We start from the raw sequence: 25,491 nt of genomic DNA, 5'->3' as shown, positions 1-25,491 counted from the left end.
CAATTCCCCAAACTTGCTCCACTCGCATGGAGGGGGGCGGGAAGTGCCCTATGCAGACAGTTAATTTATTAAGCAAACTTTATTAAGAATTCTGATTTACTACCCCGTGTGCTTTCGGTAGATTCCAGGAATATTACCGTGGCTTTTTCAGATGGAAATTGTCATTTTTGAAATGTTTCTTTTTAATGAAATCACTGGCTCCTTTTCAAAAACAGGAGGGAAAAAATCAGACCTGTTTTTGAGAGTCTATATAAGGAACGTAATTTTGGGGTGGAGAGTGGGGTTTTATGGAAACAAAGGGGGTTTGATTTTTCTTACCATCTCGTTTTCTTTATTATTTTAAGATTATTCTAAATTCCATGCATAAATACCAGCCAAGATTACACATCGTGAAAGCGGACGAAAATAATGGATTTGGCTCAAAAAACACCGCGTTCTGTACCCACGTCTTTCCTGAGACGGCGTTTATTGCGGTGACTTCCTACCAGAACCACAAGGTAAGCTCAGGACCCAGGAACCAGCAGGCCTGGGGTCACTTACTTGTTTGCATGAATCCGCAGGGGGCTTCTGCTAAAACCTTAAGCCTCTGGGCACTTTTATTCCACCCTACAGTGGGCACCAACGTCTGTCCAGGGGCCTGGGGCAGGAACAGAGCTGCAGCCTAAGGATCGCAGCTGTTTGTACTGTATTCACAGGCGTGGCATGAAAGTCATACTCCCATACACTAGATGGAAATTGTCAAACCGTAGCTGACCACTTGGTATCAATACTTATCCTCACATGCAAGAAGAAGTCATCCCCCTGTAGTGGTGAAAGATCAGTGAAAAGTAAGGTCCCCGCACTGATTCGCTCAGTGCTCTTGGGTGGGGAACCTGGTGCCACCCTGCCTGGGGCCACCTTTTATGTGGGGGGCCGGTCTCCTTTCCTCCTCTACTTTTAACTTTTGGATGCATTTCAGCTCCCATCAGGGGAGGTGGCTGAGTTGCTGGAAACCTTGAGTTTGGACCTTCCCAGATGCTTTCTTAATTGTTTCAGTAATGACTGACCCCAAAGTACATACTCAAGCAAGACTGGCATTGCTAAAACAAAAGCAAAAGCTGAGGAACTTGTGTCACCAGCTGCCTGAATCGAAGCTCTGGGGACTTAAGTAAGATTCTGCCAAGACACAGCCTGGTGAGGGGAGACGTGCACAAGGCCAGCTCATTGTTTGGTGGCTGCAGTGTTGTGTAGAGGTGGGAAGTCGCAGATGGGTTGTGTCACCGTCCGACCCCCATGCTGTTTGAAATTCAGGCCCCAGTTCGGTCCTTCAAAGCTTGACGGTGATGCTAGAATAAGATACCTTCCTAACTGCAGATTGGGGGGTAGATGTCTTCTTGCTCGGGAGAAAGGGCTCATCTTGACGTGTCATGGATCATGCCTGTTCTTTAGAAACCTGAGTTCCCATGGATTCATTTTATTGGTGTGGGGAGGGCACGACTGAATGATTCCTAAACCTCGTAATGGAAAGATCTGGAAGCGGGAAAGGCAAGATATAGGGGCTGGGGAGGCATCGCTGCCCCCTTCTGGGGTGGTAGACTCTTGGAATATTGTGAAGTGGTTTGGGGTTAGGGGCTGTGGGAGGGGAAAGTGGTAGGGGGAGTCCACATTAGATCAGTGAGGGCGGGTCATGTGGACGATTTACGGAGGCGGACAGGGGGCTAGGGTGCTCTCCCCCTCTACAGCCCTCATCCCTCCCCCATGGGCAAGAGAAAAGTGGGGTGGGGGGAGGCTGCAGAGGCTGTGGAGCCAGGCTGGAGAGGCCAGGTTAGAGTGAGAGATGGGCTTAGCACCCTAAAGCCTCCAGTCACCCCTTGAAGGTCATTTCATGCAGACTGTGTGTCGGCTAATCCCCACCCCCAACGAAGCCAGGGCAGTTACGAAATGCTGTGGGTAATCTCCAAATTCAGATTGTCAGTGACCAAGCCAAGCTGTGATGGATGGTCCCTTGCAGGCCACACGGCCTGTTTGGGATCCCAGGCCTCGGGCAAGCTTCCTTTCAGCAGAAAACGCACTCCCTCCTACCCCCTAAATGTGATTACTTTTTAAAGGAAAAGAAGGGCTTTTTATTTTAATATTTTTAAAAAATTTCTTCCCACTTTAACCAATAAGAGAAAAAAACGGTAGGGTCAAGTGCCCTGAAAGTTGCTACGCTGTTTCAGGCTAATTTGAGTCTGGCTGCTAGAAACCTGTTTCCTCTATGGCTGCTGTAAACCTGTGTTTAACTTTGTGGTGACGGCTACAGGGGAAAAAAATGGAAAGAATAGCCACCGGAATGCTCAGTTCCCCATATGTGTGTGTGTATATATATGTGTGTGTGTATGTGCTTAGAGCTTCGTAGTCTTGACACAGGGTCCAAAAATATGTTGAATCTTTTTTTTTTTCTGCCAGGAAAACCCAGGTTCACCCAGAGAGAGGGGACAGGAAATGATAGACATATGAAAGTGGCCTGGTGAAGAAACACATGAGTGTTCAGGTCCTTTGGGGAAAATCCCCAAGCTTTATATATTAATAGTAAAGACCTGAGGGGTTCCTCAGGAGTGGGTAGATTTGGGGGACCACACAGTCTTTCTCTGTTTATAGCTTTGTTGAGGCATAACTGTCATATGATAAACCACACTATTTGAAGTATTCAATTAGCTGTTTGACATATGTGTATATCCATGAAACTATCACTGTAGTTACTTCTGAACACACTCAACATCCCCTAGATTTTATGTTATTTAAAGGTCTTCTTCAATGCATGTATTTGGTCATCTATGTGTGTGGAGTGCCTGTCCAATGGGGTGTGTATGTGTAAGTTTTGAACACAGTCTAGGAGATTGTGTATCTAAATGCTCATGGGTCCCAAAACATGAGTTTCCAAAGATGCATTTGAATATATGTGCTTTTTTTTTTTTGCTTGTTTTTTCCTTCCAGTTTTATTGGGATATAATTGACACACGCACTGTATGAGTTTCAGGTATATAGCATCACACTTTGACTTAACGTCATGAAATAAGGACCATGATCAGTTGAGTGATGAATATAGGTGTATTTGAGGATCACACAGGAATTACTGATTTTCTTCATTGGTTGAGCCAAGGAACCAGGCTGAGCTGTACATGCAGGGTTTTTTTTTTTGCTGTTTTTTTTTAAAGCCAACCTGGCATCCATAAGGATTTCAAGCGCTCAAGGAGATGACTTTCAAGTACTCTCTCCCGCATGAGGTTTTCCCCACTTTTTAGTTATCAAGTAACCAAAAACACCTATTTTCTTTGTCAGGAGGAAGTCTAAAGCAGTGTATTTTTCCAGTCGCATTCAGGCCCCTGCAGACATTCCCCACGTGGATATATGATGTGTGACTTAAATAAGCGGGGCAGTTGGGTTGACTGTGATTTGTGGACTCTGTTTTGTTACTTTATTGTCCCACCTGGATGGGGTGTTGAGACTCTTGGCTTTGTGGGTAAAAGCCACCTGGGCTGTTCCTCATTCTTGTGTAAGTGTTAGCGTCACAATCTGGCGGTAGATGCTTGAGTTCAAATCTATCTGACTTGGGCACATTATTTAACTCAGTTTTCCCCATCTGTAAAATGGGACTAAGAAGAGAATTTTTTTGTGTGTGTGTGGTTATTATCATGGTGGGGATTAAAATAAACTAATCCGTGGAACGGGTAATCATGCAGAGCCTGGGTGCAGAGTCAGCACAGGTGATGAGTCATGATTGACTTCATCACTGATCAGTTAACAGTAACAGGGCAACTCCATCCAAAACGCAGGTTCTGGAAAACTCTTGTCTATCCTATTTTAGAATCTGAAAAGCTGAGATTTTTAAATAAACTCTTATTACTGTGGTTGAAACACAGCTACAGCTACTTTGTGGACTCACTGGTTCATGCCCTGATTGTTCTGTCAGTCCAAGGACAGTTTGCCTGGCATTATGCTTTGGAAAGAAAAGCAGTCTATGTGATTGAATTGCCAGGACAATTTGGAAAAATGCGGTTGTTCAATTGCAAAGTCCTGTCCGACTCTCTGCGACGCCATGGACGGCAGCACGCCAGGCTCCTCTGTCCTTCACTAGCCCCTGGAGTTTGCTCAAATTCACCTCCATCGAGTCGGTTGGAAAAATGTGAGCCATGAAGTTTTGGCCCAGAGGGCTTATGCCTCCAGACTGATCTTTGCCTGCAGGTACCGGGTGGAGGCAGGTACATGGCCAGGCTACGTTTCTTACACTGCCATCACACACCTGTCTACCATGGGGTTCCTAATGATACGACGTATTTCCTGAGCCCAGCTGTGATCCCAAGCTGGATTTGGGGGTTATTTCCCCAGATGTTTGACAGCTTGAAAAAGATATTTAAACACTCGAATCTTCCCCAGCGACGCTCACTCCGTGAAACAGGTTTTTGTAAGGTTTGCGCTGCAGTTGTCAGCAGCTCCCAGGGCAATCCCTAGAAATATTTAGGTGTTAAAAAAAAGGTCACATGGGCATTTCATTTCCCTGCTTAGGTAACAATGGCTTTGTATGCAAGCATGTCTCTCCCTTCAGTGTTAACTTACTTTGCCATTAAAAGGCATTTTCCTTCTGTTTAAATCATTGTGTATAGAGCCTGTATTTATGAGGTATGAGCTCTCTGGTTGGGACCAGGAAATGAACCCCTAATAGAGAGACATAATTAAGATTTTTGGCCCTCGCGAGGGTTTTTTTTTTTTTTTCCTTCCCAAAAGCGAGAATTCACAACAATTATTCTCATTAATTTTTACAACCTCTGTCTCAGTGGTTGGACCTGGCATTTATATTTGTTTTTCTCCCGATCGGCCCCTCCCCCGGATATCCGGCTTTATGCTGATTTTGGAGGGAGTACATTTATATGACGCATGGAAGTCAGTTTCAGTGGAGCCTTTGGGTAGAACGCAGACATCCAGGTGTATGAGTTTGTGTGCCCGTGAGTGACTAGCTCCACGTTCGGAAGGGAATTTCATAGACAGGATTGAGGGGACTAGTATGAAATAAGATAGATATTTTCACAGGCCCCTAAGCTTACAGGTTAAGATTTCTCAGGGGTAACTCTTATGACCATAGCCATCTATCCTCAAATCTAGAGAGCGAGGTAGGTAGGTGAGATCCACACATCTCAGTGTATGTCTCACCAGTTCTGCGCATCTTCTGACATATTTTTGGGAGGTATGGTATAAGAACAAGAATTAGGCAGTAGTTATTCTGTTTGAGGTGCAAGGGATTTCAGAGACAGGGTTATGGTAAATGAGAGGACTAGTATGAAATAAGATAGGCATTTTCACCTGCATCTAAACTTACTTCGAGCAGAAGTTTTTTTGAGCAAAAGATTTTTGCTGATAAAGTACCAAAACCCACCCTTTTCTTTTTTTGCTCTGGGTAATTTTTTGTGTGTTTCTGTGGAATAGCGATGTCATGGAATAGGCATTAATTCAGCCCAATTGCCCCACCCCTATTGTTGTCTTATCCTCAGTATTTTCAGGGGCTGGCTTCTGTCTATGGATGGGTGGTTGAGGGGCATAGGAATCGGGATAAGGATTCCCTCCACCCTTTTTAAAAATGATCTAATTTTTACTCAACTTTTGAAAATCTCTCCCTCCCACCCCTCACCATTAAAAATGCTTTATGGTTTTATGGTTGCATTTTGCTGTCATAAAACTGGTGTGAGAAAGAAAGCCCCGCTAGGTGATGGGGCTGAGTTGAGGAATGCACATGTTCAAGATTGTTATCCAAAGAGATTTTGTATTTAAAAAAAAATTTTTTTATTGAGGTAAAGTTGATTTACAGTGTTATGCCAGTCTCTTCTGCTTTCCAGAGAGGTTTTACAGATGTTTATGCATACTCTGAAGAGTCGATTTGAGGTCAGAAAGTTACAGGAATGGGTTACCAGGTTAAAAAAAAAAAAAAGTAAGGAGAAGGGAACGTGTATACATAGACATGCCCATGCGTGGTTTAAAAGTTTTAAAGTTGATTTTATTTTTTTGGAACAGTTTCAGGTTCATAGTAAAATTGAGTGGGAAGCAGAGTCTTGTATAACCTCTGTCCACTTCCCCCCACCATGTACAACCTCCCCTACTAACAGCATCACCCCCACCCCCAGAGTGGGACATATGATACCACTGATGAACCTGCATTGACATCATCACCCAGAGCCTGCAGTTTGCCTTAGAGTTCACTCTTGGTGTTGTAGACTGTGTGGGTTTTTTTTTTTTTTCCGGTTGTGCCATGCAGCTCATGGGATCTTACTTCCCTGACCAGGGATCAAACCTGTGTCCCCTGCAGTAGAAGCTCCAAGTCCTAACCACTGGACCACCAAGGAATTCTCTAGATTCTGTGGGTTTAGACAAATGTGAAATGGCCTGTCTTCACCATGATGTATCCCACAGAAATTGTTTTATTGCCGTAAAAATCCTCTATGCTCCTCTTGTTCATTTTCCCCTTCCTCCTAACCCCTGGCAACTGCTACTCTTTTTGCTGTTTCCCTAGTTTTGCCTTTTCCAAAATGTCATATGGTTGGAATCACATAACATTTATTTTTTTATTATTATTTTTTTTTATATCCAATGCTACTTTCTTTTTTTTTTTATTTTTTATTTATTTGTTTTTTTAAATTTTATTTTATTAGTTGGAGGCCAAATACTTCACAACATTTCAGTGGGTTTTGTCATACATTGACACGAATCAGCCATTGAGTTACACGTATTCCCCATCCCGGTCCCCCATCCCACCTCCCTCTCCACCCGACTCCTCTGGGTCCTCCCAGTGCACCAGGCCCGAGCACTCGTCTCATGCATCCCACCTGGGCTAGTGATCTGATTCACCATAGATAATATACATGCTGTTCTTTTGAAACATCCCACCCTCACCTTCTCCCACGGAGTTCAAAAGTCTGTTCTGTACTTCTGTGTTTCTTTTTCTGTTTTGCATATAGGGTTATCGTTACCATCTTTCTAAATTCCGTATATATGTGTTAGTATGCTGTAATATTCTTTATCTTTCTGGCTTACTTCACTCTGTATAATGGGCTCCAGTTTCGTCCATCTCATTAGAACTGATTCAAATGAATTCTTTTTAACGGCTGAGTAATATTCCATTGTGTATATGTACCACAGCTTCCTTATCCATTCATCTGCGGATGGGCATCTAGGCTGCTTCCATGTCCTGGCTATTATAAACAGGGAATCACATAACATTTAAAAAATGTTAAGTGTATATATATTTTATTGTGAGCACACAAACTCATATATAGTGATTTTATATTCATGACAGAGTCCTGGGGTTAGAAGGAAATGCTATAAGACCATGTCTAGCAGAAAACAGAATGTTCTTACCCCCAAATGGACAGATCTGTACATTCCTTAATTATGCCTAGTTGCTCAAAGCAACTTCTTCATTTCTCGAAGTCTGTAAAGATGCTACTAGGGGGTAGAAAAGATGGCTCTGTGTGGATCTGAAGATGATGGAACTATAGGAAAAAAATCTGTTCTTGTTCTATTTTTCTGTTCATCTACTAGAGAAAGGGAGACTTACTTCAGTACCAGTTTATGTTAAATATGTCTGTAAAAGTGTCGAATTTTCCCTTGCAACAAAGGGAAGGTTGGCCTTCCCGTTTGGAACTTTCTAGGGATACCAGTAGAGAGAATTTGATACACTTGTTATCTTTTTATTGACTTGCAAGTGTTTCCACTTTGACATATAGAAAAGTGATATAGTATATTTATAAAATAGATTTAAATAAAAAGTGGTTTGATTTTGGGCATGTACACACTGGTCTATTTAAAATGGATAACCAACAAGTACAGCGCAGGGAACTCTGCTCAATGTTATATAGCAGCCTGGATGGGAGGGGAGCTTGGGGGAGAGTGGATACATGTATATTGTATGGCTGAGTCCCTTCTCTGGTCACCTGAAGCTATCACAACATTGTTAATTGGCTATACTCAGTACAAAGTAAAAAGTTTTAAAAGAAGAGAATCATTAAGAAGCCAGTAGAGGAAGAAGAATGAAATAATACAAATACATACAATCAATCCAAGTAAGACCAAAAATATGAAAGAATAAATAAAAAATTAGTAAAAACAGAACGTAATTATAACTACCTTAAATTTTAATCAGTAATTATAATTCAGTAGTTAAACTGAAAATGAACAAAATACTGGGCTTCCCTGGTGGCTCAGTGGTAAAGAATCCGCTTGTCAATACAAGAGATGTGGGTTTGATCCTTGGAGAAGGAAATAACAACCCACTCCAGTATTCTTGCCTGGGAAAATCCCATGGACAGAGGAGCCTGGTGGGCTACAGTCCTTGGGCTTGCAAAAGAGTCGGACACAACTTAGTGACTAAACAACAACAAACAAAAAGTATACTAAGAAGTTAAAAAAGTGGTTTGATTTAATAAAAATATTAAGCAGATTAGTAGACCAAGGCTATATAGGTATAATGATGATGAAGTGATTTTTGAATGACCTCTGATGAACACTGCCTTGGTGTCTGTAAAGTGATCTGATATATAAAAATTCAATTCACACACAGTTTTTGGGACATACTTCTGGCAAACTTCATAGGGATGTACTCTTTTACCTAGATCTGCTACTGTACACTCACGCTAACATAATATGTTGATGGTTTCAAGAATATGTGTTGATGGACCTTGAACCAAAAGACCCCATTCTGTCACTGAGTTTTATACATTGCAATGAAAATTTCCCAGAAGAGGATTCTTTCTTCCTTATATAATTAAAGAGGTTTGGAGCTGTTAGGTAGCTCTCATATATATTGTAATTCTATATGTTAGTCTTTATTTAATTAGATGCCCTCCTTTTCACTGGAGCTAGCAAACTCTGTGAAAACTATGAAATGAATGTGAAATGAGGCATAGTAGGATTTCGAGAGCAATAATCAAGTCCTTCCCAATGGAGATTGCCACGCTGTAGGAAACTGACATCGTGTCAGCATGGTACAATTTTCCAAGGGGGTGGAGGACCAAGTGTTGAGGCCTGCATTGTGTTTGAAACACAAAATGCTATGATTGAGACAAAAACGCCAATCTGGCTGGAATGATGCAGAGTATGACTCCATTTAATGGGCAAGCTGAAACCAGGTTTTTTTTCTCCCCTTTTAAAGACAGTCTGATCTAGGACATTTTTCAGAGCCTCCTTTTGAATGCAGTGGTGGGTCCCATTGACGTGACAGGCTTAATTTGCTTCTTTGGGTTGCCAGAGACTGTGTTTCCATGACACTTATCATTAGCTGGGTCCCCAGGTGGTTTTATAGCAACCAAGTGAACACGGAACTCTCTCTCTCTGCTTCCTACAGATCACCCAATTAAAGATTGAGAATAATCCCTTCGCCAAAGGATTCCGGGGCAGCGATGACATGGAGCTACACAGAATGTCGAGAATGCAAAGGTAAGAGGTGGGATCCTCGGCTCCCTGCTCTCTGCATCCCTTGCCCTTCAATAGCCCAGGTGAGCCAGCAGCCCTGGAAGGCCAGGCACAGAGAAATGGGGCCCTGTTGCCATCGAGAAATGAGAAAGAGCCTCTGGAATCCCACTTTCTGATAACCCTTCATGTGCACAAGTGCATGCTAAGTCACTTCACTGTCGCCCACCGGGCTTCTCTGTCCATGGCACTCTCCAGGCAAGAATACTGGAGTGGGTTGCCGCGCCCTCCTCCCAGGGATCTTCCGGACCCAGGGGTTGAACCTGTGTCTCCTGCAGCTTCTGCGTTGCAGGTGGGATTTTTACAGTGTAAACCAAACCCTCGATGTGGTTTCCTCTTTCAGACACTCCGGAGCGTGTAGATTTGGGGAAGACTGTGTATGAGGGAACTTGACTGTCTCCATCTGCCCAGGGAGCAAAAGCTACAATTTTCTCCTCTTTCTCTGCTGTCTTCCTCTCTAGTGAAGTCCTCTCTCTCTTTCGTCCCATAATTCACAGCCGATGAATGATTTTCTTTTGACAGCAGCTCTTGGTAAATGAAAGGAGAGTTAATGGCTTGATTTCCGTGGGGTGGTATACAAGCCTGACACCGCGTGGTCTCCCTGGCATGGGTTGGGGATGGTGGATTAGAAGCTGGTGATAAAAATTGCTTGGTCTTTTTACATATCCTGTGGTCTTGGTCGCTGATATGATGAATAGAAGGGGCTGCGGCAAATGGACATAGTGGGAATTTGGTCTGATTTGAAAGGATTGTACAAGCGTTGCCAATTTTGTCAAATATTCTCTTGGTAGGGATCCAAAATAACTTACCATATGGCAAGAGAATTCGAAATACATCTCGATCCTTTTGACCAAGAAATGTTATTTTTTTCTTCCCATTTTGGTGGGTTTAGCATTTCAAAATAAAATGAGGTCATTTAGGAAGCTTATCCTTATCCTTTCTGGAAAACCTGAAAAGGGAGAGTTGGGCAGATGGACACGTGGACTCATTCAAAGGAGGACAAGAGACCCAAGAAGAAGAGGGAGAGAAAGGTCCCACAGCTTTGTGGTTTAAACGTTGGGTTTGGAAATAACATGCTGTAGAAATCTTTTTCAGATAGAGGGTTTAGCAGATCTAATTTTGCATGCTTTTGAAAAGTAAATATGCCATTAAGTTCAGGTGGAACAGGTACACTAGACTCATATGAATTCCTGCATTCATAACTGATTTCTTTCATGACGGTGGACTTGTAAGATGCTTTATGTGGTGAAAGTAACCAAGTCCTTAAATTATTATTTAGAAACATTTTTGGCTTTACGTGTCTTCCCTTGGAAGTTGGAGTTGAATTTAGCCTGTGGTGGGTGGAAAAGTTGATAACAAACATCACTTGAAGGTGAAAGAGGCCAAACTATTTTCAGCTGTAGGCTCTCTCATGTGTTTGTTTATACGGTGTCTAAACCCCATCCTGTCGTAATGGTCATCTGGTCATCATGGCAGCTTAGCCACTGATGGGCGGTCTCATCTTGGTCATCCTGCAGGTGGGGGTCCAGGCTGTGCAGCTGGGGACAGAAGGGCTTTTTCCGTCCACTACTTCTTCCCTCCTTTCCACCAGGTCCAGGGCAGGTGGGATTATGGGTTTAAGGTATTGCAAGTAGCCCCCTCAGTCTTACCCAGTCACCTGGTGTCGGAGATGCTACCACCTCATCATGTCTCACAGTTCACCTCCTTTCTCCATCCAGGCTGCCTTTCCACCAGCAGCCTCACCTGCCCCAGCCTCCTAGCCTCCTTAGGCCTGACATCAGCTCTGTTCCCCTCCCAAACATGTCCCAGGCAGCTGCCAAAGACATCTTGTCTCTGTGCTTAGCCGCTCAGTCATGTCCAACTCTCTGTGACCCCATGGACTCTAGCCCGCCAGGCTCCTCTGTCCATGGAATTTTCCAGGCAAGAACACCAGAGTGGGTTGCCATTTCCTTCTCCAAGGGATCTTCCCGACCCAGGAATGGAACCGGGGTCTCCTGCCTTGCAGGCGGATTCTTTACCAGCTGAGCTACCCAGGGAAGCCCAGAGACATCTTTATACAGCACAAACAAGACACATTTCTTCACAGCCTCACACTCCTATTGCCCTCTGTGTCAGGTGCAGACGCCTTGCTGTGTTTGACCACGCCCCCCCAACCCGGCCTGGCCACTCCCCCTAGCTTTGCTCCTCACCGGAGTCCCGTCTCCCTCTCATTCAGGCTGAAGGGGTGGCTCCAAATCTGTCTTCTGTCCATTGTTTTTGGCCCCATGAACACCACGGTTGGTCTAACTAAGCTCCATCTTTTCCCCCTCCCCTTCCATCTCCTGCCCATCACCACTAAAGCCTCCTTGTAACTATTTCTCCTTGTAGCTGTTCCTTCCTCCAGGGAGCTGCTTCTGGCCACAGACTGCCTGGTCGGGTGTGTCTCTTCCTAGGAGCCCTCACTGCTTTTCTGGGTCAGGCCAGGGCCCCACAATTTGGAAGTTGGCTGGACAGATGATGGGCATGGAAGCAGAGACAGTGGGGGACGGACGGGTGTTTGAGAGCTCTCATGTCAGCAATACAGGAGTCTCTTCCTAAAGTTCTGAACCACGTGCCTGGTGAGCTATTTAGGCAGAGGACTCTGCTTAGGTCTGAACTGTCTGCCCTCACTACTCCCCAGGGTTATTGCACATTGGCTGTGGGCTTCTTCCCACCTAGGCACCTGGAGATGGAAGGAAGGAAAGGTAATTGGTCCTCAGTAGGGGTCAGCGATTGACATGTTGGATTGAAACGCTCAGCCTCCCAGCCACATGTGTCTTTGTGGCCACGTGAGGAGTTGCATTGGGAAACAGAGAGTTGGACTGACCACTCTCCAGGCTGGGAGAGTGATCAGGGCCATCCACCCAGTTCTCTGGAGCTGTCCCCTGGTGGGGAGAAGGAACAAAGCAGAGAGGCTCCAATAGGCTTTGGAGTCAGACAAACCTGGGTTTAGTCCCTGCTCTGTGTGTATACAGGTGACCATGGGCAAGTGATGTTACTGCAGGGAGCTTCAGTATCCTCATCTGTAAAATGGGCATAAGTAAAGATAGCTTCCCCTTTCGGGGGTTCTTGTAAGAACTATGAGAGAGAATGCCTGAAGGGTACTTGGTTCTTAGTCCATGCTCCAAAATATGATCTGAGTTGGGGAGAACTCCTCATTACTCCTAGTTTTGCCCTTGTTCAGAATTGAGTCTGGGCTGTGGTCCCAACTCCTAGGTCACAGTTGGTAGTGACAAGTGGGGAAGATGGCTCTCCGGAGACGGCTCTGATAACAGCCTGGCTGGGACGGCGGGCTCACTGTTGATCTTGTAATCCTGTTTCCTGTCCCCCACACACCCGGTGACAGCTGGCTCAAGCAGCAAAGCGGGAGGAATGAAATTTCCTCTAATTCCAACAATCGGAACGGAGGGAGAGAGGGAGGGGGTGGGGTGATGGAGGGTTGAACCTTAACTCTGCCGTGATCCCACATAAATAACTTTTGGATTGGCTTGGCAAATGTCTGGGCATGTACCCTCCTCCCCTCTCCTCACCCAGCAATCTGTGTTCGGAACATGTGGAGGGTATCTTAGTTATTTTCCAACGTTTATGTGTGGTTTCTAGTTACAGAAGCGATAACTGCTTATTCTGAAAATGGGAGAGCGAAGGGAAAGCAGGAAGAAGAAAATAAAATCATTTTGCAAATCCTGTCTCTAGCTGACTGATTAAAATATGTGCCCAGGTTATTTGGAAAGGTTAATCTGTGGCTTAAAAACATCTTATCCTAAAAAACCAGTATTTCCCAAATTGCAGTGCCCCCACCCCTGGTGGCAAATGAGATGACTTTAGAGCGTCCCCACAGATACCAGGCACATCAGGCTGATTTCACAGACAATACTGTTTAGAATAAGACTAAGTTCTCTTTTATTTACTTATTTCTTTGGCTGTGCTGCACTGCATTTGGGATCTTAATTTTGTTACCAGGGATCGAACTCAAGCCCACAAAACACAGAATCTTAACCACTGGACCACCTGGGAAGTCCCCAAAACTAAATTTGAAGGAAAGAAGGGAAGAAGGAAAAGAAAGAAGGAAGTAGGGAGAAGGGAAGGCGAGCTAAGGCTGGTTATTTGGGGAAAATACTCTTTGTGACCCCATGGACTGTAGCCCGCCAGGCTTCTCTGCCCATGGAACTGTCCAGGCAAGAATACTGGAATGGGTTGCCATTTCCATCTCCAGGGAATCTTCCCACTAACTAAATAGCAGAAGAGCTAGTATGAAGATTTGGCCAACATCGTCAAGGTGATATGCAAATCACAGAAATTTGGGAGATGCACCTAAATGCTCACCCTCATGAGAAAGCGCTTGCCTGGAGAATCCCAGGGACAGGGGAGCCTGGTGGGCTTCCGTCTGTGGGGTTGCACAGAGTCAGACACGACTGAAGTGACTTAGCAGCAGCAGCAATGAGAAAGCGTGGGCACTTCACTGTCAAAGCTGAATGGGAACTTCCTGGAAGCCAAAGGTCCCGTGGGGCCAAGGACAGGGCCACTCAGTGTGGGGAGGTGCTTTTATCGAGAGGATGGGAGTCAGGTTTTGCGGGATGCATGGGATTTTTTCTTTGAAGTCACTCTTGTTTTTTAATTTTTTAACTCTATTTTATTCTCAGCTGTGTCAGGCCCTAGTTGCTGCACGCAGAATCTCCACTGAAGCATTCAGGCTTCCCTCTGGTTGAGGTGCTCAGGTTTAGTTGCTCTGAGGCTTGTGGGTATCTTAGTTCCCACCCCAGGAATTGAACCCACGTCTCTTGCATGGGAAGGTGGATTCTTAACCACTGGACCGCCCGGGGACTCCCTAAGGTTATTTTTTTTTTGGCTGAGCTGAGTGGCTTGTGGGATCTTAGTTCTCCTACCAGGGGTTGAACCCCATGTCTCCTGCATTGGAAGGTCATTTCTTAACCAGTGGACCACCAGAGAAGTCCCGTGAATGGGATTTGAATCTGTTGAGAGGAAGGGCTTTCTGGGTTGGATCGGAGGAGTGTGCAGGGATCCACCTGTTTTGGGCTCTGGAGAAGGCGTCAGAATCTGAAGATCTCTGAAAGCCAGCTGCCATGGCACTGTCCCTAGGGAACACTGTCCCCAGAAGCATGGGGTTCTGGCGGTAGAAGGGACCCTGGGAGGCGGCATCTGGTTTAACCTCCCCGCTTTTGCAGAAAAGAAAACTGCAGCCCGGAGACTCATTTATTTTTATTTTTTTAAATTAATTTATTTTAATTGGAGGCTAATTACAATATTGTAGTGGTTTTTGCCGTACATTGACATGAACCAGCCATGGGTGTACATGTGTTCCCCCATCCTAAACCCCTCTCCCAGAGACTCATTTATTTATTCAGTTTTGGATCTGTTGCTTTCTTCTTCAGCGGACACCCATTCTTTCAGGGCTTACTCTGTGCCAGATCCTGAGGATGCAAAGGTGAATCCTTGCACCGAGGGCCAGGGTTCACCGATGCCAAAGCAGGCTCTGGAGCTGGGGTCTTGGCCAGCACACCAGTGAGCCATGGGGCTTCCCTAGCTCTATCTGCTCATCTGTGAAAGGAAGATAATTATAGCACCCACCTCCGGGGCTGTTGCATGGATGAGGTGAGCTAATATGGGTGTCCTAATTACTATGGCTATGCAATGAATGACTCCATTCCTAAATTTCCCGTCTACCGGCTGTGAAACCCTGGACTCTGAGCTGGCTCATCATCACTGCATGCGACTCTGAATCCAGCACAGTCAGAGCCCCAGCCCTTCACTTCTGACACCTCTGCACCCACGCAAGGGGGAGGACGTACAGGCAGCCTTGGTGCTCCCATGAGGAGCTCAGAGACCCTCACAGTGCTCTGGATTTTGTCCACTTAACAACCTACTCCCCCTCAGGAATGCTCCCTAAATACTGCTTAGGGTGGAAAAGCCAGGCATCGCTCGCTGTCACTGTGCCCAAGGGGAAGCCAGAAATGCCCAGGGAAGCACTTGGGTTTAGCTCAGGGTCTGGGGGTTGGGAAGGATGCCTCTGGGCAGGTGTTGATTGCCGTTAGGTGTTAGTGGGGATGGCTGCAGGTGTCTGACGGCCAGACAAGGCTGGGTGTCCAAGATGGCGCACCCCCATGACCGCAGTTTACACTGGCTTTTGGCTGGGAGCCTGTCTGAGTGGTCCCCTGGAGCGTGTGCATGTGGCCCATCCAGCCTGGACTCCCTCCATGGCGGCGGGCTGTCCTTGGAGAACCTTGGGAGGGCCTTTGCTCACTAGACCTTGGGAGCCTGTAGCATCTCTTCTGCTACTTTCTGTTGGTTGAACAAGACTCACTAATGGGCTCAGATTCTGGGAGAGCCAGGGATCCTCACTCTAGACAGAAGGAAGTTGGAGAGTGTGCCTGGGTGATTTAACACTGCCCTAGCTTGCCTAGGAGCAGCTGGCACCGTCCCTGGGCTGGAGTGATCATGTCAGGAGGAGATGGGATCCATTCCCTCTTGAAGTCTGAGGCCAGGTCAACAACCAATTAAGGTGCAGATGCCTGGTGGTGAGCATCTTCAGGATAGAAGGAATCACTGGTCTGCCCCAGCAGGTTGCCCCTGGTCTTTCTGGAAAGACAAACCCCAGAATAGGAACAGGCAGCAGCAAAGTGCTTCCTTGGGCACTTCTTGCTTTAATTCACACAGTGCGGCTGTGAGTCATGCCTGTCCTTTCCGGCATACAAGCATTTGTGGCACACAGTGGGGAGGCTGGCAGAGCCCAGTGGTGGCGGCTTCAGAGCTCTTCATGGGAGAATTGAGGTTGCCTCTTCTTCCTCAGTATTCTCGTGGCCTGTTGATGCCTCGGCAGGAAGTGATCTCCAGAGCTGGGGTCCCTGTAGTCTCTGGTTGGCCTGGAAGGACTGATGCCAAAGTTCCAATATTTTGGCCCCTTCACATCAGGTGAAGAGCCAACTCATTGGAAAAGACTATGATGCTGGGAAAGATTGAGGGCAGGAGGAGAAGGGGGCGACAAAGGATGAGATGGTTGGATGGCATCATCGACTCAATGGACATGAGTTTGAGCAAACTCTGGGAGATAGTGAGGGACAGGGACGCCTGGTGTGCTGCAGTCCATGAGACTGTGACGAATTGGACACAACTGAGCGGCTGAAAAAGAACAGCAACCAGAGAGCAGATTGGAGAGCCAGGAGCCCAGGTTGTTCCAGGTTGAGCAAGTAGGTTTTGTCAGTCCCAGGCTGGGGACATCTCTGCCCACCCACGTGAGAAACAGACCATTGTCCCCTGCCTCTGCAGGGCAGTTCGCTGCCACCTCCTCTTCCACCTTGAGGGTTAGGCTTCTTAATCAGTATCTAGGATCCCTTTGGAAAATTCAATTAAAGCAAGGAACTCTGAAAAACTCACACTATATAAATAGAAGAAAAAATGTCAAGCAATTTTGAGGAATTTGTAGGGTCTGGGATCCTTAAAAGGTTAAAATCCAGGACTTTCCTGGTGGTCCAGGGGCTAAGATTCTGTGATCCCAGTGCAGGGGGCCTGAGTTTGATCCCTGGTCAGGAAACTAGATCCCGAGTACTGCAACTAAGACCCGGCACAGCCAAATAAATAAATAAATATTTTTTAAAAAATTTCAGAACCTTTTTAAAAAAAAGTTAAAATCCTTCCACTGGAGCCATCCCTTCTTCTCCAGCAACCCCCACCCCCACCCCCGCCTTCCTAATTTTAAATGACTATTCAGCTCCTAACTTCAAATGGTCATTTTTCAAAAAGAAGGCTCAGTGCTCGTGTAATCTCATACTTGTGGTTAAAGCTGATGTGCTTAGTCACTCAGTCATGTCCGACTGTTTGCGACCCCATGGACTGTAGCCTGCCAGGCTCCTCTGTCCATGGGGATTCTCTAGGCAGGAATACTGGAGTGGGTTGCCATGCCCTCCTCCAGGGGATCTTAGCGACTCAGGGATCGAACTCGTGTCTCTTATGTCTCCTGCATTGGCAGGCGGGTTCTGTACTGTCTGAGCCACCAGGGCCGGACATCCCATAGGGATGTCCAGTTAATGAGATGTGATCTCCAGGACAGTGAACATTCTGGAGATGCCATTAACTCCCCACTCCTTGCTGTACTTTTGGCTATGCCTGTGGCTTCCCCCAGGAAAGTGTGAATTTATGTAAGACAAGAAGACTCTTTATGTTTGGGAGGCCAAGCCAGCCTAAGTTGTGAATGGAGGTTTGTCCCGAGAGGTCTCATCTTGGTCCTGATTGTCCATCATTCACCTTCAACACCATACCCACCCCTCTGCTCCCCCATTGAACCTGCTATTCAAGGACAGTGTCTGAGGGCAAATCCCCCATAAGCGTTGTTTCTCAAACTTTTGTCAGACATCACAATTAGCTGGGGGTGGGGAGGCTGGTGAAAAAAGCAGAGTTCTGGGTCTCACCCTTAGAGGTTCTGAATCAGTGGCTCTCGGGAGAGGGTCCGAAGCTGTGCTTTTTCAAGTTATTTGATGGAGGGGTCCCCTGGTCACACCTGGGTAATTTCTTGGCCCTACAAAATGAGCAAAGACTTGTAGAAAATAATGTGTGACCTTACCTTCTGGAAATGGAGCTCGTGGACTGAGCTGTTTTATAAAAAGGAACCCATTTCTCTACTTGGTGGCCAACTTTGGCTGAACATTAGAAGTCCCGAGAATGTGTCCCAGTATTGCATTATGAAAAATGTAAGATATATAGAAAACATGGAAGAATTGCATGATGATCAGTCATATACCCACTGATTAGGTTCTACAATTAATATGGCTATATATTTGCTCTATCACACATCCATCCACTGATCTATCTATTCACCCATCCACCAACCCATCTGTTTATCTATTCATCCATCAACACATACATACATTTAACCATCCACCAGTCTACCCATTCACCAATCCATCCATCCATCTACCATCTTATTTTTTTTAATTTACTTTTTAATTGGAATAAAATTGCTTTACATTGTTTGTATTGGTTTCTGCCATACGACAGTGCAAATCAGCTATAATTATACATATATCACCTCCCTCTTGGAGCATCCCACCCCTCCCCCATTTTTTTGGGGTGTATTTCACACTTGGTTGCATTTGTGAGGACTTTCATCCTTGTATTCTTCAGCAGGCGTGCCAATAATGCAGGTTCAGTCTCTGTTCATAATTCTCTATTTCAAGTAAAGTCTACATACTGTGAAATGCAAAGACATTAAGTGCACCGTTCACTTCTTGACAAATGTATATACCTGTGCAACCCAAGTCCTTATCATAATATAAAGCATTCCTCCACCCAGAGAGTTTCTTCATGTCCCTTCCCATTTATTCCTCTTCTACTTCCCCACCACAAACAATCAATATTCTGATTAAAAAAAAAAAACTGTCGGTTAGGTTTGTCTGTTACAGAATTTTATATAAAGGAAACCATACACTGTTTAACATTTTGCATGAGGCTTTTTCCTCCTGGGGAGAACTAGAGATCCTGGGACCCCTTTTGAGTAGCAGATGCGAGTATGGATTTCTCCCTAGAAGAACTGACAAAGCTCTAATGGTCTGGTATTTGGGATGGCATGGGGAGTGAAATTCAAGTGAAGCCCTTGCAAGGTAAGGATGTCTGCTTCAAAATATAATCATATGGTTTCTAAGCTGGGGTTTATGGAGCAATGTGTGGCCAATATATGCCAAGCCTTTCCAAGCGTTGTATTGTTTGACCACCCAAGAAGGGGATGAGTCTGACTATTCCCATTTTGCAGACAAGAGATGGAGGTTCAGAGAAGGGAAGGACTTAGCCAGCCTCACAGTGGCCAAGTTGGTGGCTGTATACCGTCAAAGACAGGCACATCCACACAACCTGACTTCAGAGTCGCAACTGGAAACGAGTTCCCTGATGTGAAGTAACATAGAGATTTCATGAGGGAACCCCTAGGTCGCCCACCAAAGTTGTCATGAATGCTGGGTGCTCTTGGCCAGTGAGGGCATTGCCTTTGAGTTTCTTTCTCTTGTTTTGGTCACACCATATGGCATGTGGGATCTTAGTTCCCTGACCAGGGATTGAACCCATGCCCCCTGCTGTGGAAGAGCAGAGTCTTAACTACTGGACCACCAGGGAAGTCCCAACATTTGAGATTCTTGGTGCTGCTCACATCAGACAGCCCTGTTAGAATCAATGGTGGGAATTCATGTCACTTCTTTGTGTCCCCCTGGTCTGACCAGCAACATGGAGCAGCTGGAATTCAGTGCTTTTCTCCACCTCGCTGGTGGGATGAGACCTGAGTCATAAAATGGTCATGAAGCACTTTGTAGATGAGAATGATGGGAGCGATTATTATTTGCTGAGCTAAAATCCCGCTTGGGGTGAACTGCCCGCATCCCTTGAGGGTCCACACACGTTAGATTAGAATCATTTCCCCAGGCGTATCAGAAAGTTAATAAATCGGGAAGGCTTTCGTGGGATGGGGGGAATGTCCTCTTTTCATTCTGATCGCAGATTAAAGTGCTAGTGAGAGGAGGAACTTGCTTGTGAGAACAGATTTTACAGGCCACAGCCTTGCCCCGGCGCACTGCCTTAGTCGTTGGAGAAAGGCCGCCAGAAACTGAGTAAGCATCGCCAGGGGAAAACAACAACAGAAACTCGCCCCCTCCTCAGCACCCCAGCGCCCCTGCCACCTGCTCCCGTGAAAAGGCCAATTCAGTCGGCTGCAGTGGAAAACATTCTCAGGGCCCTTCGTTAGCTGGCGGCCGGCTGCGATGCCGTTTGGCTGTGGATTTCAATATTCCCTTGTAATGTTTTACAACCCAGACTCGGCGACAATGGCGTCATTCATTGCATCCGCTCACGTGGAATAGAATGTGAGAGAGTGGTGGAGCCAGGAGAAGCTGGTTGGTGGCCCTGATACCCAGGGTAAACTGGGGTACTCGGGTCCCTGGTTGGTGTCCAGACTGGGCAGACTGTGTCTGTGTCAGCCGAGTGCAGTGGGATTTGACTTTTGGTAAAGCAGGAATGATGGACAGTTGGATCGGTAGAGGTTGATGTTACCTGATAAAACCAATACCTAACTCTGGTAGCCTCTAAGATGCTCTGTGAGACAGAAGTGTTGTGTTGCCCTAGCAGTGATGGGAAGGCAACAATTGCCTATTATCAAGTGTAAGTTGGGAAAAGCTTTGGAATAGCACTGACCCTGGGTGCAGCTCAGCTTTACCTCTTCTTAGCTGGGTGATCTGGGGCAAGTTGCTCAACCTCTCTGCGTCTCATTTCTTTTTCTGTCTCTAAAGTAAATGTCGTTATATGGATGAGACGGGATTCTTGCCAGGATCGAATGAGGGAAAGCGTGTAAGTCAACCAGTGCAGTGGCTGGAGAGCTGTTCCCGTGACCCGGTGGTAAAGAATCCACCTGCAGTGCAGGAGATGCGGGTTCGATCCCTGGGTTGGGAAGAGCCCCTGGAGAAGAGAATGGCAACCCACTCCAGTGTTCTTGCTTGGAGAATCCCCATGGACAGAGGAGCCTGGTGGACTGCAGTCCACAGGGTTGCGAAAGAGTCAGACGTGACTGAGTGATTAAGACACAGCAACAGTGACTGGAACAATAGGATGCACACACACAAAAAGACAAACAATGTAAATGATAAGGAGGAAGATGAGGATGAGGGACATAGTGGTGACGGTGAGAATGGTCACGCTGATAACGATGATACTGGTGAAAACAGTAGCCCCCAGTTGCTACTCTCTTCCCAGACCCACGAGGGCTTTTCAGCTGTCCCTTAATTCTCTGCTGCCTGTATTCTTGAATGATGCTGTCTGTATACTTGAATGATGTAGAGGAAAATAGGTCATCTTCTCCTCACGGGGACTTTAGAGGCTTTTGCTGTGTTGCTACTCACGAGTTCCTTTGACTCGTGCATTGATGAGCCCAGGAAAAATGATCCTGGGAATTTCCTGGTGGTCCAATGGTTAGTTCTCTCTGCTTTCACTGTTGAGGACCTGGTTCAATCCGTGCTTGGGGAACGAAGATCCCACAAGCCACGTGGCATGGTCAGAAAAAGAGAAATGACCCCAAATGGTGTTTGTTGGGACCATTTTCTCCTCTTTGCCTCTGTAACCCCATCCTGACTGAGAAGTCACTCTGCTCTTCCCTGCGTCGATTTTGACACCTGCCAGGTGGATTTGGGGATGTTGTATTGCAGACACCAGGGGAGACGTGCGTGGTTGCTGGTGGGGCTGATGTTTCAAGCTCCTCAGAGAGAAACATACTGAGAGGGACAAGTGGTTATTGACATAATATGCCTTTCCCACTTCTGTGAGTGTTAGTAATCAAAAGCAGGATTTGGCTTTTCCAGAGGGTAATTTTGCAATCTGGCAGTGCCGGAAGGGAGAATTCCACGGAGTCCATTGATACATTCTCTTGTAAATTCCCTCAGCCAACATTTTTTAAGAGTTATTTTCTTTAATTAAAAAAGTAACCATCCCCATTAAGAATATCAAACTAAAAAGAGACTTCCCCTTCCCTGTTGGATCTCTGACAGCCCAGTACTCAAACTAAGCAAGATCTAAATTGAATTGCCAGTGAGATTTGACAACATTTTTGTTTTATTATTATAATGATTTTTCTTCTTCTTCTTTTTTTTTTTTTTTTTTTTCCATTACGTAGCTTCAGCTGCCAAGCGAGAACTATAAAGCTAATTTCATTCCTTTCAGCCTCCTGGCCCCAGGGGGAGAGTCTGAGCAGTGGAGCTGCTCAGTGTGGCTCCAGCTTCGGTTCTGAAATGACACAGTCCACAGGAAAGCTGGGTCAGGAGACCCCAGGGTGTCATGAGGGTGTCTGTAACCTCATGGAAACTTGGCAGACACTCTGTTGTCCCCTGTCTGGTTCCTCTGACATGCTTTGTGATGACAAACAAAGGCAGGGGCCCAGAGTGGGAGATTGTCACACCCCTGAGAGGTGGGTGAAACGAGAGAGCAGTCTGAGGCTCCAAACCCCTGCACCCCTAAAAGCGTATTATGTTTTAAAAATGGAAAGAGGTCTAGGAGTAGGTAGGTAGGAAAGGTAGGAAATTGTCTCGAAGTAAATTGGAGACAGTTGGGTTAGAATTCTGATGGTGTCTCTTTCTAGTTCTGGGACCCTGGGCAAGTTATTTCATCTCCCTTGGCCTTGGTTTTCTAATCTGTAAAATGGGGATAAGAGCAGTCCCCACTTCAGAGGGTCACAGAGAGGATGAAGGGGGTGAATGCAGCATCCTTCAAAATGTGCTAGGCATTGTGTTCCTTGTACATGGGATAATTTCAGGTGTACTTTTAAAAAATTCAAATAGATAAGTATTTTTATTTTAATTGCATTAGAGGACCTTGCACCACAAACCCCTTAATGTCATGGCTGTTATTACTCAGAGTAAGGCAAAGCTCATTTAGGCAAAGAATTTATTTAAAAATGGAGTAAGGTAAAGAATGGTTGGTTCACAGTGAAACACACATCACAGCTCAGTTCAGGATTTCCTGATTCATATTTCTTCTACAGAGGGATTCTTATCCTGGTTAGGGCCTTGGGCTCCTCTGGCAGTCTGGGGAAGCTTAGGGATCCCTTCTCAGAAGACTCTGATTAAATGTGTAAAATCAGATGCATTGATTGCCAAGGAAACCCATTATATTAACACAGAGTGATCCAACTCTTTTCTAAATGGCGACATAGTAACATATGAACTTTATAAATGTCTTAAGTAGTGGGGACCTAGTAGCAGATCGAACATGACTGTAATTTTGAAGTCATCATGCGCATAAGCGGTATCTGGAGACCTGTGCAGCTGCAGCAAGATGGGAAGTTATTTTGTTTCTGTTGATGACAGTCGCTAGGGCTGCTAACTCAACTGTGGCTTGCTGCCGACACCCATCACAGAAAGAAATGCTGAATTCCAATTCGGGATTACTGAAAATAAAGACATCATTTTGAAAATCCAAGTTTACACCCCTAAGTTTTTCCCCAAAGTTGAGACCTCCACGTTCAGGAGACAGGCTTATGGCACGGCTCCCTCCCGAGAAATTTTATGAGCTGGAAGCGCGAGTCATCTTGTAACGGCGGTTATAACAGCTTCTACTATGTGCCAGACATTTTCTAGAGTTTGTTGTTGGATAATTTCAATGATCTTGAGAGATAACTGATGCTCAGAGAGATCGAGTGTCTTGTCTAAGATCACACAGCTGTTAAGATGATAGGTCTGATACAGAATGCACTTTTGCCTGAATCTAATATCTTTCTTCTTCCCACTATACCTTGATTCTTAGATACTGAAATAAAAATCAGAGTCCAGTGAGTGGGTTATCAGGGAAGGTAAGGTGTCTGGGGGACTCAGGGCTGGCTGCTGTGGTTTCTCCTGATCATCTCTTTACTTGCCCATTTTGCAGGTGAGGCTTAGCTAGGTGACCTGCTTTATCCTAGCTCACTGAGTTAGCAAGGATATCGGACTAGGGGTGCTGCAGGCTGAGTGGGGTGGAGGACCCAGTGAAAGGTATTGTGTGGAAAAGGGACATTTCAGGACTTTCCTGGTGGTTCAGTGGTTAAGATCCTGTGCTCCCACCTCAGGGGGCAACTTAGTTCCTGTTTGGGGAACTAAGATCCCACATGCTGCGGGGCCAAAATAAAAAAAATAAAGGACAAGGAAGCACTTTTTTAAAATGTTAAAAAAATCAGAATGGACATTTCCCTAGAAGTAGCAGCTTTTCTGGATCCACAGATGACGAGATCAGATTCAAATCCTCTTCTGTCCTCTCACTCCCAGGGACCCCTCTTGGGAGAAATGTGGGGGAAGCTTTGAATATCTTCTACTTCATTTTCCTTTTGCTTTCCAGCCAAGCAAGATCTTCCCCTGTGAATTTCACCTCTGTTTCCATTGCCTTTCATTGCCCAAGGTGGTGTGGAGGGTGGGGGACGTGGGCAGGATGAATGGAGAACCTGGAGGGTCGCATGTTGTCGTCCAGGAGACTGCGAGCACTTCCTTTATTTTGTGTGTGTCCCTCCTAGACTAGTCCTCTTGCTCTGTCATAATTAAAATTATGTTAATAATTTATATAATCTATTAACAATTAGTAATAAATATTATTTTCAACATGGAAATATTCATCTAAACTTCATAAATGCTGGTGGTGGTTTAGTTACTAAGTCATGTCCGGCTCTTGTGACCCCATGGACTGTAGCCTGCCACGCTCCTCGTCCATGGGATTCCCCAGGCAAGAATACTGGAGTGGGTTGCCATTTCCTTCTCCAGAAACTTCATAAATGCTTACTGTAAAAAGAGTCAACCAATGCAGATGTGCAAAAAGTAATGTTGTTTAGTAGCTCAGTCGTGTCCAACTCTTTTGCAACCCTTTGGACTATAGCCCGCCAGGCTTCTCTGTCCATGGGATTTCCTAGGCAAGAATACTGGAATGGGTTGCCATTTCCTTCTCCAGGGTGTCTTCCCGACCCAGGGGTGGAACCCAAGTCTCCTGCATTGGCAGGTGGGTTCTTTACCACTGAGCCATGAGGAAAGCCTGCAAAAAAGTAATAAGCTGATCTAAAAGTTCTCCCATAACCCCAGCTTCTGGAGGGGCCCACTGGGATCTATTTCATAATTTAGATCATGTTACATCCTACCTCTTTAACTTCGTTTATCTTGCACAGATTTATGAATTTATTCATAAACAGGCGGCTTATTATTTTCAAAGGTTGCATAAATATTCCATCATCTAGCTCTGTCAAAGTTGACTAAGCCATTAATGAGGACATTTAGATTGTTTCCAGTTTCTTCCCTTTGTTCTGGAGAAGGAAATGGCAACCCAGTCCAGTCTTCTTGCCTGGAGAATACCATGGATAGAGGAGCCAGGATGGGCTTCCATGAGGTCGCAAAAAGTCAGATGTGACCGAGCAACTGAATACTTTCACTTTCATAGACAATGCCGTGGAGAAAAATCCTCATAGTTACCTTCTTAGGAAAATCCATAGTAATGGGGTTGCTTGGTCCACTTTGTTAAAAA

The 25,491-nt window shown here is 45.6% G+C and overlaps 1 protein-coding gene across 2 annotated transcripts in view; it reads left to right on the top strand.

Annotated features, from left to right (window-relative positions):
• TBX5 (T-box transcription factor 5) overlaps positions 1–25,491 on the top strand; it is a 54,545-nt gene that overhangs the window by 14,623 nt on the left and 14,431 nt on the right. For both annotated transcript variants that reach the window (XM_065904464.1, XM_065904463.1), the window contains exons 6-7: positions 345–497; positions 9,347–9,438. In XM_065904464.1, coding sequence (XP_065760536.1) covers positions 345–497; positions 9,347–9,438 — 245 coding nt within the window. The remainder of the gene's footprint in view (positions 1–344; positions 498–9,346; positions 9,439–25,491) is intronic.

This window comes from Muntiacus reevesi, chromosome 13 (assembly GCF_963930625.1).
Source record: "Muntiacus reevesi chromosome 13, mMunRee1.1, whole genome shotgun sequence".
Taxonomy (NCBI): Eukaryota; Metazoa; Chordata; class Mammalia; order Artiodactyla; family Cervidae; genus Muntiacus; species Muntiacus reevesi.
The sequence above is the reverse complement of the archived record's forward strand: the minus strand, read 5'-3'. Positions and strand labels throughout refer to the sequence as shown.